General features: G+C 42.5%; 1 protein-coding gene across 5 annotated transcripts in view; it reads left to right on the forward strand.

Moving 5' to 3' along the window:
* Positions 1-15,132, forward strand: part of LOC141080444 (apoptosis-inducing factor 3-like) — a 131,235-nt gene that overhangs the window by 14,414 nt on the left and 101,689 nt on the right. For 2 of the 5 annotated variants that reach the window (XM_073565665.1, XM_073565672.1), the window contains exons 2-3: positions 3,465-3,546; positions 4,993-5,085. The exons of 1 other annotated variant lie outside the window; for it this stretch is intronic. In XM_073565665.1, coding sequence (XP_073421766.1) covers positions 5,031-5,085 — 55 coding nt within the window. In that variant the 5' untranslated portion in view covers positions 3,465-3,546; positions 4,993-5,030. The remainder of the gene's footprint in view (positions 1-3,464; positions 3,547-4,992; positions 5,086-15,132) is intronic. 2 more of the 5 variants (XM_073565666.1, XM_073565667.1) reach the window with 1 other exon arrangement.

The following is a 15,132-nucleotide window of genomic DNA, read 5'->3' on the forward strand; positions in this document are numbered from 1 at the left end:
CCAGCCGAAAATGCTGGAAAGAGAGTAGTAGTGTCTTTGGATGCCCATAAGGCCTTTGATTGTGTAGAATGGAAGTATTTATGGTCGGTTTTGATGGGCCTTGGGTTTGGGCCCAAGTTTATATCGTGGGTGGGGTTGGTATACTCCTCTCCAACGGCAAAAATTAGAGTGAATAATGAATTATCTGATAGTTTCTCATTACATAGGGGTACGAGGCAGGGATGCCCGTTGTCTCCGTTGCTGTTTGCCCTCGCCGTGGAACCTCTGGCCACTAAAATAAGGGATGCATAAGAGATAAAAGGATTTGTCTATGGAGTGAAGGAGGAGAGGGTGTCTTTGTATGCCGACGATATTTTGTTATTTTTGGAGGACTCGGGAGAATTTGGATAACGCGGTGGCATTAATTGAGGAATTCGGGGAATTTTCCGGACTCAAAATCAATTGGGACAAATCGTGCATAATGCCCATTGATGAGGTAGATGGGGATAGGGGGGAGGTGGAAAGGTCAGCAAAATTGAAGGTAGTTTCGAAATTTAAATATTTGGGGATACAAATCGCCCTTCCTTTGACTAGGTTTGAAGAACTTAATCTAAGCCCTTTGCTACAAAAAATTTGTTCCAAAATATCAGCATGGAATAAATTACATCTTTCGGTAATTGGAAGGGTGAACCTTCTAAAAATGATTGTGATGCCACAGCTGTTATATGTACTGCATAATTCTCCAATTTGGATCTCGCAGAGTAGGTTCCACAAAATTAAATCGCTGTTTGGTGAACTAATATGGGGGGGAAAGCCCACGGTTTAAACAAGAAACTTTGCAGAGGCCGAAGGAGGAAGGAGGTTTGGCGCTTCCCAACCCCTGGATATATTTTTTATCAGCACAATGACAGCATATCGGAGGATGGGGGGTGGAGATGGGACAGGGACAATCGCCCAGTAGTTTGAGATATTTGTTTGGAAAATGGCCTCTGGGAGAGAGTTTAGAAGGGGGGCAGTTTTTAAAATTAGGCTCTCGGTTTCCTACTGTTCTCCTAATTCATAAGGTATGGGAAAAAGTTAAACAGATAAGGGGTGTCACAGGCCTTACCAAATACTCTCCTGTATGGGATAATATAAATTTGCAAGAATTCGGGCAAATGGAAGGATTTGGCCCTGGAGAGAGGCAGGAATCAGAAGGATGGGTCAGCTAATGGGTTAGGGAAGACTTAAGTCATTTATGGAGCTGCAGACAGAATTCCAGTTACCGCATTCAAATTTGTTTCATTATAAAAGAATTCAGCATGCGTATCGGTCGCAATGTCGGAGAAAACTTATTGAGATCCAGTTTGATATCACGCTGGCCTCCATTTTGGAGAACAGCGGGACAAGGGGGGCAATCTCAGAAGTGTATAGAGATTTATTATTCACTTTTCTAGTCAAACATCCCATCAAGTCTAGAGTAAAATGGGAAGCTGAATTGGGAGAGATAAATGACGATAGATGGGAATCTATTTTAGAATATGTGCCTAAGATCTCTATGAACGAACCTGGGAGGATGTCTCAGCTATACGTAATTCATAGAGCTTACAGAACTCCCGATAGACTGTTCAAGATGGGTTTGAGGTCCGATTCCGAGTGTCCACGATGTTCGCAGGAACGGGCAGACATTCTGCACATGCTGTGGCATTGCCCTAGATTGTCTACGTACTGGACAGTCGTATTGAGTCGGATTGAATTGATATATAGGTGTGCAATCCCCAGAGACCCTTTGGTCTGTATACTAGGGTATGTAGAGGAATTAGTAGCAGTATCCATGGTCAAACTGGCGATTGCCAGACTGTTGTTCATAGCAAGGAAGTTGATCGCTCGGTTCTGGATCAGAGAAGAGCCTCCGAATAGACGAGACTTTCTTACGCAGGTGGAGCATATAATTTCATTGGAAAAAAGTATTTATACTAAAAGAAATAAACTCAATGTATTTCATAAGATATGGCAGCCATGGGTAGAATGGAGTTAGATTTGTGGGGAGGATGTATTATGATATAGATGATGTTCATAATAAACAATTATATATGGAGGTGGGAAAGGGTATTGGAATAGAAATGAGGAAGACACTGAAGGGGTCTCGGAGGGGGGGGGGGAAGGGGGGAGAGTTTTGTTCATAAAAATTTGATTATATGTGAACAACTGCTTGATGTCATATGATATAATTGTTATCATTTAATAAAAATTTGTCTGATTAAAAAAAAAATTATTATACTCTGTATTGGAGGAGCAGTGGGGACATAATTCTATATATAGGGGATCACTGGGGGACATCATACTGTATGTACGGGAGTTTCGGGCCCATCATACTTTATATAAGGGAGCTATGGGCCTCTCATACTGTGTATAGGGGAGCTGTGGGATCATCATACTGTGTATAGGGGAGCTGTGGGATCATCATACTGTGTATAGGGGAGCTGTGGGATCATCATACTGTGTATAGGGGAGCTGTGGGATCATCATACTGTGTATAGGGGAGCTGTGGGATCATCATATGGTGTATAGGGGAGCTGTGGGCCCATCATACTGTATATAAGGGAGCTATGGGCCTCTCATACTGTGTATAGGGGAGCTGTGGGATCATCATACTGTGTATAGGGGAGCTGTGGGATCATCATACTGTGTATAGGGGAGCTCTGGGATCATCATACTGTGTATAGGGGAGCTGTGGGGATCATCATATGGTGTATAGGGGAGCTGTGGGCCATCATACTGTATATAAGGAAGCTATGGGCCCATCATACTATGTATAGTGGAGTTGTGGGCCCAGCATACTGTATATAGGGGAGTTGTACATGGAGAACTTAGGGGACATAATTAAATACTAAGTTTGCACTTAAACATTATTGTTATAGGGGCACTCAGTATTGTAATCATCAAAGTTGCACATGGAGTATTATTACTTTCTAGGGACAAAATGTGGAGGGCACATGCACAGGAAATTAATATTTTCTTGGAGACAATTTTACCATCTAGAGATCACAAAGGAGGCATTATTACGATGTAAGGGGCAGTGGTGGTATTACGATGTGGGGCAGTAGGAGAAGCTCTGTTTTTGTACCACACAGCACGTGCAGTAATAGGGACACATACGGCAACAGCGGCTCAGTATTGGGGTATCAGCAGGATGAGGAGTTTGTGTAGGTTGGGAATACATTGTGGAAACACAAGCAATAGGATGAAAGTGAGAAGATACAGATTAGATATTAGAAAAAACTGTTTAACAGTGAGGGTGATCAATGAGTGGAGGAGGCTGCCACAATAGGTGGTGAGTTCTTCTTCAATGGAGGTCTTCAAACAGAGGCTGGCCAGACATCTGTCTGAGATGGTTTAGTGAATCCAGCAGTGAGCAGGGGGTTGGACACGAGGATTATGATTCTACATGTGAACGGTGCTGGAAATGTGAGAAGTCAGATGTGTCTTTGTTGTAATCTCTGCAGATGAGTCCTGGCTGGAGAAGTAGACATGTCTGTCTGGGCCAGATGGGAAAAGTGAATGACTCCACCTGAAAGGACATCAGCTGTAAGTCATTATCTGTAACTGTACTGAAATCTCTTATATGTTCTGCAGGACTGGTATCTACCAGTGTGTGTCACCATATGGCGGTAATATCAGTGCTGGTCTTTGTGTAGAGATTTATTTTCAATAACAGTCTGGTCATCTCCTGAGGTTCCCCTATACCACCATAGTTATAATCATGATTAACTAGTTAGGGGCCACAAGGAGACACAGACAGAAAGGGCTCCTGTGCAAGAACAATATATGGGCCCTTTGCAGCCCAAGAGAACCCTAAAAATGCAAAATTGCACCTTCTTTGGAGGTAGATATGGGCCCCCTTACGTCTTGCGCCCATGTGCGGTTGCATCAATGATATGTCCTCCTGTTAGGGGCCCGTTCAGATGTTTCGCCTCCCCCTGAGTTGAACCCCTAGCTACGCCTCTGAAGGGAACCTTTCATCCGTATTGTTCTCAGTAAACTACAGACAGTGTCAGGTTGGAGCCGTTATACTGATTAAAATGATACCTGGGTGATGAAATCCATCTTGTGGTTGTTGTTTAATCTTTGTTTGCAGTTTTGAGTTAATGATATGCTTGTGCTTCGGGGCGGTCTGTGGGGGGGCTTTTTTTCGTGCTCTGGCCTCATCGTCATCCTTCTGGGCTTATATGACAGGTCACTTATCCTTCAGTGACTTGCCTCCTATTTTAAATATTGCTCTTGCTCAGTTAATATTGTGGTCTTTAAAAAAAAGAAAAAAATATATGACACTGGCGCCTGTAGTTTACTTGGTAATATCCTGATGACAGGTTCGCTTTAATCATAGCTATGACTTAGAGTTCTCCTACCCAAAACACCTAAGCATTAGAGTTTTTTTAAATATGTGCACATTCTGCCAATTTTTTTTATTTTATATGATTAAAGGCTATAACTACTTTCCTTTTATGCTGAGAACATCCCTTTTTGGACCATTGAGAGCCACCGAACCCACTGATCGGAGCCGCACTGTCTGTGACATCAGCTCAGCAGTCGATAACTGACGCCTGGAGTAGCAGCAGAGACTCAGTGCTGGACCAGGGGACAGTGATGAAAGCGCAGTCTGTTTGATTTATAACAAACTGCCCTCGGGGACCTGAATTTTCTGAAAATAACCAAGGACCCACCATTGACTCTGAGGGACCACTGTTCATCTACATGAAAATATTACATTACCCACCTCCACACATTTACGTATTCTATGTAATAAACTGACTTGTTTGTTAAGTGAATGATGAGTTGTCTGTACCTGACGAATCAAGTGTCTTGTGCCAACGACTGCTCATAGAGGGGTGGGGGCCTGATCCTGCATAGTGGCACATCAGGGGGGATTCACCTATGACCCTGTGGGCCAGTCCAAGCCTGACTACATACTATCACTCCTACCAAACAGAATTTTTTTCTGCTTTTGATCCTGTTTTTTACCTTCTTGCCTAGGCCAGGGAGTCCCAGCAAGTTCCGCTTGAGAAAAGAACATGAAATGCTGTCAGAAGTCTGGAAGATCAATTGACTTTCTCATAGTATCTACAGGTACATCTCCCTCTGGTGGAGCCAAAGTGCATGAATTTACCATTAAAAAAGAATCAACACAACATTTCCCCAAGAGAATCTAATGACCGCTGTACAACATGGCCATGGAGTGAAGTAAAGCCTGTGTGGCTCATCCACATAGACATTTATGAATATATGTATATATATATATTTATATATATCGACATATTGTGAAAAAAAATAATGAACCGTATGAAAACTTTTTAGGAACACATCTTCTAGTAACACACAGTTGTCAGTTTCTTTGTAAATGTCTAAGAGGAATAACAGAGGAACAAAATAACATTTTAAAGATTTGGTATTTCATGGGGAATGCAACTATTTAAAGAAACAGACATGTTAGGAGAAGTGACTGATCCTTGCAACATGGCCAGAAATATTAAAGGGGTTGTCCTGTCAAAAATGATGTGACTGCAGACTCTTGAACCTCCCCAGTGCACGCAATATGCACTGCGAGGATTTGCCGGTTTCTGAGTCTGGAATGGCAGCGATGTATGCATACTCCCAGAGAGAAGGCATCTAGTGGGCTCGGTCTCCCTCCATACAAGTGTATTGAGCAAGGCCATGATCACTGGACAGCGGCGCCATCGCTCTATGGAGCAAGGCCATGTCCACTAGACGGGTTCTGCCTGGGAGAGTGCATATCGCATACATCGCCGCCATTCCAGGCTCAGAAACCGGCGAATCCTCACAGTGCACATTGTGTGTGCTGGCGGACTTCAAAAGTCTGCAGTCACAGAGAGCTGACTTATCATTTTGGACTGGACAACCTCTTTAACCCCTTTCTGACATTTGCAGTAATAATACATCCCTGTGCCCTGGGCCTATTGACTCGGAAAGTATTATTACTACATCGTGATCGTGCATGCACATAGTCTGCGCGCGATCTCCACCTGGTGTCAGCAGATTCTGACAGCTGACACCTGGCACTAAGTGCTAGGAGCAGTCCCACACCGCTCCCGGCACTTTAACCTGCTAAATGCTGTGATTGAGCTCAATCACAGCATTCAGGGAGACGGCAAAGGGATGACAGTCCCTCCTCCCTTGGTTCGGATTGTTACCTTGGTGACATGATGTGATGACGACATTCGGGTTTCCAGAGCTAGGATAGTTGCTTGATTATGCGCAGTGCATGATCAGCAACTTTCTCTGTCAGCTGACAGTTTCTAAAGCATGGGGTTGCTGCTGCATCCCCATGCTATACAAGCGATCAGCCTGCAAAAAATGATAGTCTCATAGTGACTAATTAAAAAAAAAAAAAATTAAAAATGATTGTAGAAATATAAAAAATAAAAAAGATGATAAAAAATCAAGATATTGTACCCATAAATAAATATTTATATGAAAAAAATAACGACCTGATCTATAAAACTGTCCCACTAGTTAACGCCTTTAGTGAAAAAATAAAAATAAAAAAAAGGTAAAAAACAATGCATTATCATACCGCTGAGCAAAAAGTGTAATAAAACACAATTAAAAAGGATGTAAATAAACATGGTACCGCTGAAAAAGTCTTCTTGTCCCACCAAGAACAAGCCATCATACAGCTCCATCTGCAGAAAAGTAAAAAAGTTATAGCTATCAGAATAAAGTGATGCAAAAATAATTATTTTTTAAATAAAGTTTTTACTGTGTAAAAGCACCACAACATAAAAGACTATATTAAGAAGGTATCGCTGTAATAGTACTGACCCAAAGAATAAAACTGCCTTATCAATTTTACCCCCCCCAGAAAAAAAAAATCCTGAATTGCTGTTTTTTGTTCATTCTGCCTCCTAAAAATTGGAAAAAAAGTGATCAAAGAATGTCATGTAATACACCCAAATCCCTCTGTCAAGACAATTAAGCAAGAAGTAGAGATAAAGAGTTTTTGCAAACCAAATAAATTTTATTACATTAAAATTATTTAACAGAGCATTACAGCTAATGCAGGCAGTAAAAGGGCATAAATAGCAACAATTACACCTTACATATGAGATAATCCATATTAAATTAGTGCTGTATTGCATAAGGGATTAACCTATTAGCATAAGTATGAAGTAACACGCGTTACACCGCAGCTTCCTCACGCCTCCTGAGGAAGCTGCAGCGTAACGCGTGTAGGGTCGGCAGGCTTGGGCAGCACTCCTTCTTATTCCATGTAAGTTTTGTAATTATAGCACCTTATATTGTTTAACCATTGTGTGCACTTTGTGCCTATGACAATAGGCTAATCCCTGCTCGTGTGTGCACTTCATACTTTTGCTAATAGGTTAATCCCTTATGCAATACAGCACTAGTGCACAGATTTAATATGGATTATCTCATATGTAAGGTGTAATTGTTGTTATTTATGCCCTTTTTTTTGCCTGCTAATGCTCTGTTAATTAATTTTAATGTAATAAAATTTATTTGATTTGCAAAAACTCTTTTTATCCCTATTTCTTGCTTATTTGTCTTGACAAAGGGATTTGGGTGTATTAGTTGTAATTTGAGTTGTGCTATACTTTTTCTTCCTACGATTGGGAATTTATTTGTGTTTAAAGAATGTCATGTGTCTGAAAATGGTACCCATAAAAACATCAACTTATCCCACAAAAAGCAAGCCATAACATGACTCTCTGGGCCAAAATATGGAAAAATTATTACTCTCAAAATATGGTAATCCTAAAACTATTTTTTGCAATAAAAAACGTCTTTTAGTGTGTGACAGCAGCCAAACATAAACACCCGCTATAAATATGGTATCGCTGTAATTGCACCGACCCAAAGAATAAAGTTGCGTAATAACTTATACCGCATGAGAAATGGCGTAAAAATTAAATAAAACCAATTCTTCACCTGCTTTTGATTTGTTCATTCCGCCTCCCAAAGATCGCAGTAAGGCTCGGTGCACATTTATCCTGCGCGCTGCGTTGAGCGCTTCCATCGGGGTTTCCGTGTAAATCTACGAAATACGTGATTCAGACGGACCCCTCAACGGAAGATTTCCTAAAATGAGGCAGATGTAGGCACTGTGGACCCCGTCTGACTTGTGATCCCGCAGTTTCTGTCTTTTTAGGATTGCATAAAAGTGCAGTTAGCCACAGTTTTGTGTACTTCTGAAAAGGACACCACTGAACAGAAGCCAGACGGAGTCCAGAGTAACTTTGCTGCCTCATTATAGTTAATGGATCCCTTCGAGGTTTCATCTGAATCACGTCACTCTGATATTTAGATGGAAACACCCAAAAAAGTGCTCAGTGTAGAGCTCAGGATAAATGTGATTCCAAACATGGAAAATGTTCCCCATAAAAACTTCAATCCACCAAAAAAAACAAGTCCCAAATAGATTTTGTCATCTGTTAACAGAAATATAGGGGCATCCACGTTACTGGTAGCACAAAGGCTCTGGAAAAGCGAAATGACTCCTTGCCCTCCAAAAGAAATTCAGCAAATTCTCTGCTCCCAAATCCATATTCCCCACAGTGTACCTAAACCACATATAGCGTCTACATGTTTGGCATTTCTGAAGCGATGAGAGCTCATCTAACTTACGGGTGCATGTCTCCAGAAGCATGAGCTGGTACTGGTGACTGCAACGTATTGATCACTACAGCGTGCTGGTCACTACAATGGCAGTTTGCAATTTTAACTCGGCAGCATTCATTGCTGCTTGTTTCTGGAAATTACCCATGGATTCAAAATCTCCATTACACCTGTAGATAAATTCCCAAAGGGGGTATAATTTCTAAAATGGGTTCACTTGAGGGGGGATTCTGCTTTTCTAGCAATTATTGGCTCTGTAAATGGATTCCGCAAACTGTTCTAGGAAAATCTACGCTCCAGGAGGCAAATAGCACTCCGTTCCTTCCGAGTTTCTCCGGATGGCTAAGTAGTACTGTACAGCCACATATGGGGTATTGCCACATTCAGTAGAAATTCTGTGACAAATTATGGTGCCATTTTTACCCACTTATGTGAAAATGTAAAATCTGTCGCTAAAACAAAATTTTGTTGTTAAAAATTTAATTATTTATTTCTTTACTGCCCAATGGTATACAATTCTGCGACACACATGGTGTTAATATGATCACTGCATCCCTAGATTAATTAATTGATAGGTGTAGTTTGTAAAATGGGATCACTTATGGGGGATTCTGCTGTTCTGGCACCTCATGGTCTCTCCCAGTGGATCATGGCCCCTGCACACCATAACAGTAAAATCTGGCGCCCATTGCCTTATGAGCTTTGCACTGTGCCTGAAAAATATTTCCCGATTTACATGTAGGGTATTGGCGCACTCAGGAAAATAATGGACTTCAGTTTGTTGTAAAAAAAAAAATGTTCCTATTAGCCCTTAGAAAAATTAAAACTTGGTGATAAAACAACATTTTAGTGGTAAAAATGTAATTTATTCTTTCTTAACCGCTATAAAATTCTGTGAGGCACATGTGTCAATATAATCACAGCACCACTAGATAGAATTAGTTCACATTTAGGGGGTTTCTGTTGTACTGGCACCTCAGAGGCTCTGCCAATGTGACATGGCACCCCCAAACCATTCCAGCACTTATGGGGTATTGGTGTACTCAGGAGAAATTGCACAACACATTTTGGGTTCCATATTCTCCTGCTATCCTTATGAAAAAAGGAACAAAATTACATTACATTACAACATTTTTGTGGGAAAAATATACCTTATTTTTCGGATTTTAAGACGCACTTTTTTTCCCTCCAAATTTGGGGGAAAATGGGGGTGCGTCTTATAATGCACTTATACCTTACCGGCCACGGTGGAGCAGGGTCCTAGGGTCGCTGCTTGAGGAGGCAGGAGTGGAGCGTTGCTGCAGGCCGCAGGCTGGGATGAGGCGGTGTTCCGATGTGTGCCGCTGCAGGTGTTCGGTGGTGCGGGGGCTCTCCTGACATTTTGTGAAAGCCAAGCGCCCCCGCACTTAGGCTAGTTTCACATTAGCGTTTTTTTGCGCAGCGCATCGTGCGCATAAAAAACGCAAAGAAAAACGCAAAACAAACGCGCGTTTTTTTAGCGTCATGCGCATGCTGATGCGTCAAAAAAACGCAGCGTTGCTTGCGTTTTGCATGCGTTTTTGCATGCGTCTGCGTTTTTTTATGCACATGCGTTTTTAGGTGTGACATTTTTTCCATTGTCTAGAGAACATTCTAGACTTGTTTCACTCAAAAACGAATGCGTAAAAAAATGCAACCGTGCGCAAGACCATGCGCACGCATGCGTTACCATAGACTTCAATGTGTTGTTTTTGCGCATTCCGTGCGCAAGCGTGCGCATGCGTTTTTTTGCAGAGAAAGGGCGCACCAAAAAATCCAACATGTTGCGTCTGGTGCACCTGGCGCAAAAGACAAAAAAACGCATGCGCACGAAAACGCAAGTGTGCGCAAAAACATGCGCACGTCATGTTAAACATAGGTGCGCAGTGCGCATGCGCACGGGTGCGCACGATGCGCTGCGCACAAAAGCGCAAATGTGAAACCGGCCTTAGGCCGGTTTCACATTAGCGCTTTTTCAGCGCGCGCACGGCCGGGGGTAGCTCTGCCCAGCGTGCCCGCCCCTTGCTTGTAGCGCCGCCTACTAGCGGACAGCGGCGCCTGCGATCGGCGCACCCTATCTTTAGCATAGGGTGCGCAGATCGTGCGCAGGCCGTGCGCTAGTTGCGCTTTGACCTGCGCTGCGCACTTTTGACGGTGCGCCGTGCGCGCCAAAATCCAACTTTTCGGATTTTGGCGCGCACGGCGCACCGTCAAAAGTGCGCAGCGCAGGTCAAAGCGCAACTAGCGCACGGCCTGCGCACGATCTGCGCACCCTATGCTAAAGATGGGGTGCGCCGATCGCAGGCGCCGCTGTCCGCTAGGAGGCGGCGCTACAAGCAAGGGGCGGGCACGCCGGGCAGAGAGTCGGCTCGGGGGCGGAGCTACCCCCGGCCGTGCGTGCGCTGTAAAAGCGCAAATGTGAAACCGGCCTTACATGGTTTACTATGTGGTGGACTCTGGGGAAAATGACTGCCGGGGCACACGCAGATGGAGATCTCTGTACCAATAGCAGCTATCAAATCTGTACATACTGATAGCTGCTACTGTGTAGGCGCCATTTTCAAATTGCCTTTTTTTTGTCCTCGCTCAATTAAATCAGCAAAAGGGATTAAGTGCAAAGTACACATGCAATTATGCTGCAGCACAGGTGCCACGGCACTTTTTTTTTCCTCTACTATGTACATATATTCATTATGCAAACTAGGGGGCAGGTCCTTGAGGGATCAGTGACCTGTCAGCAGTCTGCATTATGAATAATGAGAGCACCAGATAACCCAGCCCTGCCTTAGGACATGAGAATCTCATTAACACAAAACTGAAAATAACGATTAAGAAACAACACGGATTTCATCAACCAAGGTATCATTTTATTCAGTGTAACAGCACTGACCTGACACTGTCTGTAGATTACTATGCATAATCCTGCTGACAGGTTCCCTTTAAGTACATGAGACCAACCCCTGTATTAGATACCTCCCACGGCTAAACCTACACAGGTATTCAGAAGTTTGAAAGCCTATGGGATCTCACCTTATATGGGCATGAATAATCTATGTATGAACTTTCTTTCATTGTAATAGGATTAGTACACTCTTTGCATGTGGTGTATTTTGCATCTGTATTTCCTCTAAATTTTAACACTTGTCTTTAAATACTTGGCCTAGACCTTCCCTGTGTTTGTAGGATCATATGCATTAATAGAAGTGCCATAAATCCAGGCTAGCAGTGGTTTGGATTTCATGCAGAGAGCAGGCGCAGACAGGAGCAGGGGTACCAGACTGCAGATATAAAGGAATATGCTTCCTATCCTGGTATATGCACCCACACCTTGGTATATGCCCTTTTTCTTGGTATACATGCCCCCATCAGCAAGGGATCAAATACTTATTTTTCCCACTATATATGCTCACCATCCTGGTACATGCTCCCTCATCCTTGTATATGCTCCCCCAATCCATGTATATGCCCTCATCCTAGTATGTGTAAAACCAGGGGAACAGTCCTGTGGAGATCATTTGCATATTCCCAGTGCCTTCTGGGATAAGTGAAGAGTCTCCACGAGCTCAACGATCACTGGATTTTGGCCGTTGCAGTTGAAAAGAGGAAATCGGTAAACCGTGCGCTGAATTTTGGCTCATTTTTCATCATTTTGAAATCTCTATAACTATAACAATATAGAAGAGGCCAGGAGCCATTTGGTGAGCTGCATTTCTTGCTACATGTTCACAGACTTACCAGTGGAAAAGCCAAACTTCACATGCCACAAATGCAAGCTTGTGTCCCTGTTGGAGGAAAAGTTGCAAAATCTCGAAGAGAGGTTAGCTACATTGAAGATCATTAAGGAAGGTGAAGAGTTCTTAGAGCAGAATTATCTCTTCATGTTACAGAAAGAGAAGAAATTCGAAGTGCACCTGAAGAAACAGAGGAGTGGAAACATGTGACCCAGAGAAGCAGGAGGATCGGGAAGCAGTCAGCGCCCATACTGCTAAGGAACCAGTACCAGGCTCTCACGCAGGAGAACGATGAAGAAATACATCAGGATAAGACTTTGCCCACAAACAGCAACCTTGTACACCCTCAGAATCCTCCTGGATGGAGAAAGAAAAATGTTGTGAAGAAGAAACGGAGAGTGGTGGTCATGGGGGATTCCCTGTTGAGAGGAACAGAGGCCGCTATCTGCAGACCGGATATAACCAAGAGAAATGTGCTGTCTTCCAGGTGCAAGAATTAAAGATGTGTCTGACAGGATATCAGGACTCTTCAGACCTACAGATGACTACCCATTCCTGCTAATACATGTGGGGACAAATGACACCGCAAGAAACGACCTGGAAACCATCTGCAGAGACTTTGAAAACTTAGGTAAGAAAGTGAAAGAACTGGGAGCGCAGGTGGTCTTCTCTTCCATCCTCCCAGAGGATGGCCTTGGAACAAGGAGGTGGAATAAGATTCTGCAGGTGAACAACTAGCTACGTCGATGGTGCCGTCAGCAAGGATTTGGATTTCTGGATCACGGAGTGAATTACCTATACGATGGACTACTTGCTAGAGATGGGGTGCACCTTACGAAGACTGGAAAAGATGTATTTGGAAGTCGCCTTGCTACACTCATCAGGAGAGCTTTAAACTAGAACAATGTGGGAAGGGAAGCAAAAGACCAGAAAAAGCCATACACCTGACAAATGCGATTGAGAACTCTGCTATTAGAAGTGGAAAGGAAGAACAAAGACATAAGAATCTAAATAATAAAAATATTGGAGAAAGAGAAACCAATCACAAACTAAAATGTTTCTATACTAATGCACAAAGCATGGGCAACAAACAAGGAGAATTGGAACTACTAAAACAGGAAAAGAAATATGATGTCATTGGAATCACTGAAACTTGGTGGGACAATACACATGATTGGAATACAAGACTAGAAGAATACAACTTATTTGCAAGAAACTTGGTAAACGAGAAGGGGGTGTCGCATTGTATGTTAGAAACGCGTATATCTGCACAGAGATTGAAGCTTCAGAGACTGGGAGTTCTGTGGAAACTGTTTGGGTAAGAATACAAGGACAGAACAACGGAAAGGACACCATTGTAGGCATTTACTACAGGCCGCCTGTGCAAGCTGAAGATATGGATGAACTCTTTATGCATCAAATGGCCAAGTTCTCCAAAAAATATGACATAGTTGTCATGGGAGATTTCAACTATCCAAACATTTGTTGGGAATCTCTCTCAGGCAAAACTAGCAGATCAACAAAATTCTTATCCTCTCTTGCTGACAACTTTATCTTCCAAAAGGTAGGGGAGAAAACAAGCGGATCTGCTACCTTGGATCTAATCCTTATAAACAGGGAGGAAATGGTTAAGGAGGTAAAAGTGGCTGGGACCCTAGGAGGTAGTGACCATGCTATTTTAGAATTTTTTATAACTAGAGGAGGAAGACCTGTGAAGACTCAGACGTCAAGGTTAGATTTCAGAAAGGCAGATTTTAAGGGATTCAGAAAGAGAATTGGAGGGATCCAATGGCTGGATATCCTTACAGACAAAAATGTCCAGGAAGGATGGGAAATCTTGAAAAATGAAATTCTCAAAGCACAATTGTTAACAATTCTGAAAAGAGGGAAGAATAGGAAGCAGTTAAGGAAACCAGGATGGATGAACACAGAACTTAAGCACATGCTAAAAAGGAAGAAAGAAATGTTTATAAAATGGAAAGAGGGAGGCATATCTAAAGAAGACTATGATGCTGTCTGCAGAACCTGCAGGGCACAAATCAGATTAACTGAAGCTGACAATGAATTGAGGCTTGCAAGAGACGTCAAAAGCAATAATAAAGGATTTTGGGGATATGTCAAAAGTAAAAGAAAAGTCAAAGATGCTATAGTATTTTTACAGGATGAAAATGATGAAATGGTAAGACAGGATTTTGAGAAGGCCGAACTTTTAAATTCCTATTTTGCATCTGTTTTCTCTCAGAAAGGAAATGTAACATCAACTGTTCTTCACTGTCCTATTAAGGAAATAGAAGAATCCAGGATATCTATAAACAGAAAGATAGTGAGGAAACACTAAGCTAACCTAAATGAATTCAAGTCTCCAGGTCCAGATGAATTACACCCCAGAGTACTGAAGGAGATAGCAGAAGACATTTTTGAACCCCTCTCCATAATCTTTGAAAATTCTTGGAGAACAGGAGAAGTCCCAGAAGACTGGAGAAGAGCAAATGTTGTTCCTATCTTCAAAAAGGGGAAGAAGGTGGACCCAGGCAACTATAGGCCGGTGAGTCTGACTTCTATACCAGGAAAGATCTTTGAACAAATTATTAAACAACATGTATGTCAGTACCTGGATAAGAATGAAGTGATTAAACAGAGTCAGCATGGGTTTGTAACTAATAAGTCATGTCAGACTAACTTAATTTCCTTCTATGACAGAATCGCTGATTAGGTGGATCAGGGAAATGCTGTAGATATAGTATATTTTGACTTCAGCAAAGCATTTGAC

The sequence above is a fragment of the Dendrobates tinctorius genome, unplaced genomic scaffold (assembly GCF_039654945.1).
Source record: "Dendrobates tinctorius isolate UK_male_01 unplaced genomic scaffold, ASM3965494v1 ptg000016l, whole genome shotgun sequence".
In the NCBI taxonomy this organism is placed as follows: Eukaryota; Metazoa; Chordata; class Amphibia; order Anura; family Dendrobatidae; genus Dendrobates; species Dendrobates tinctorius.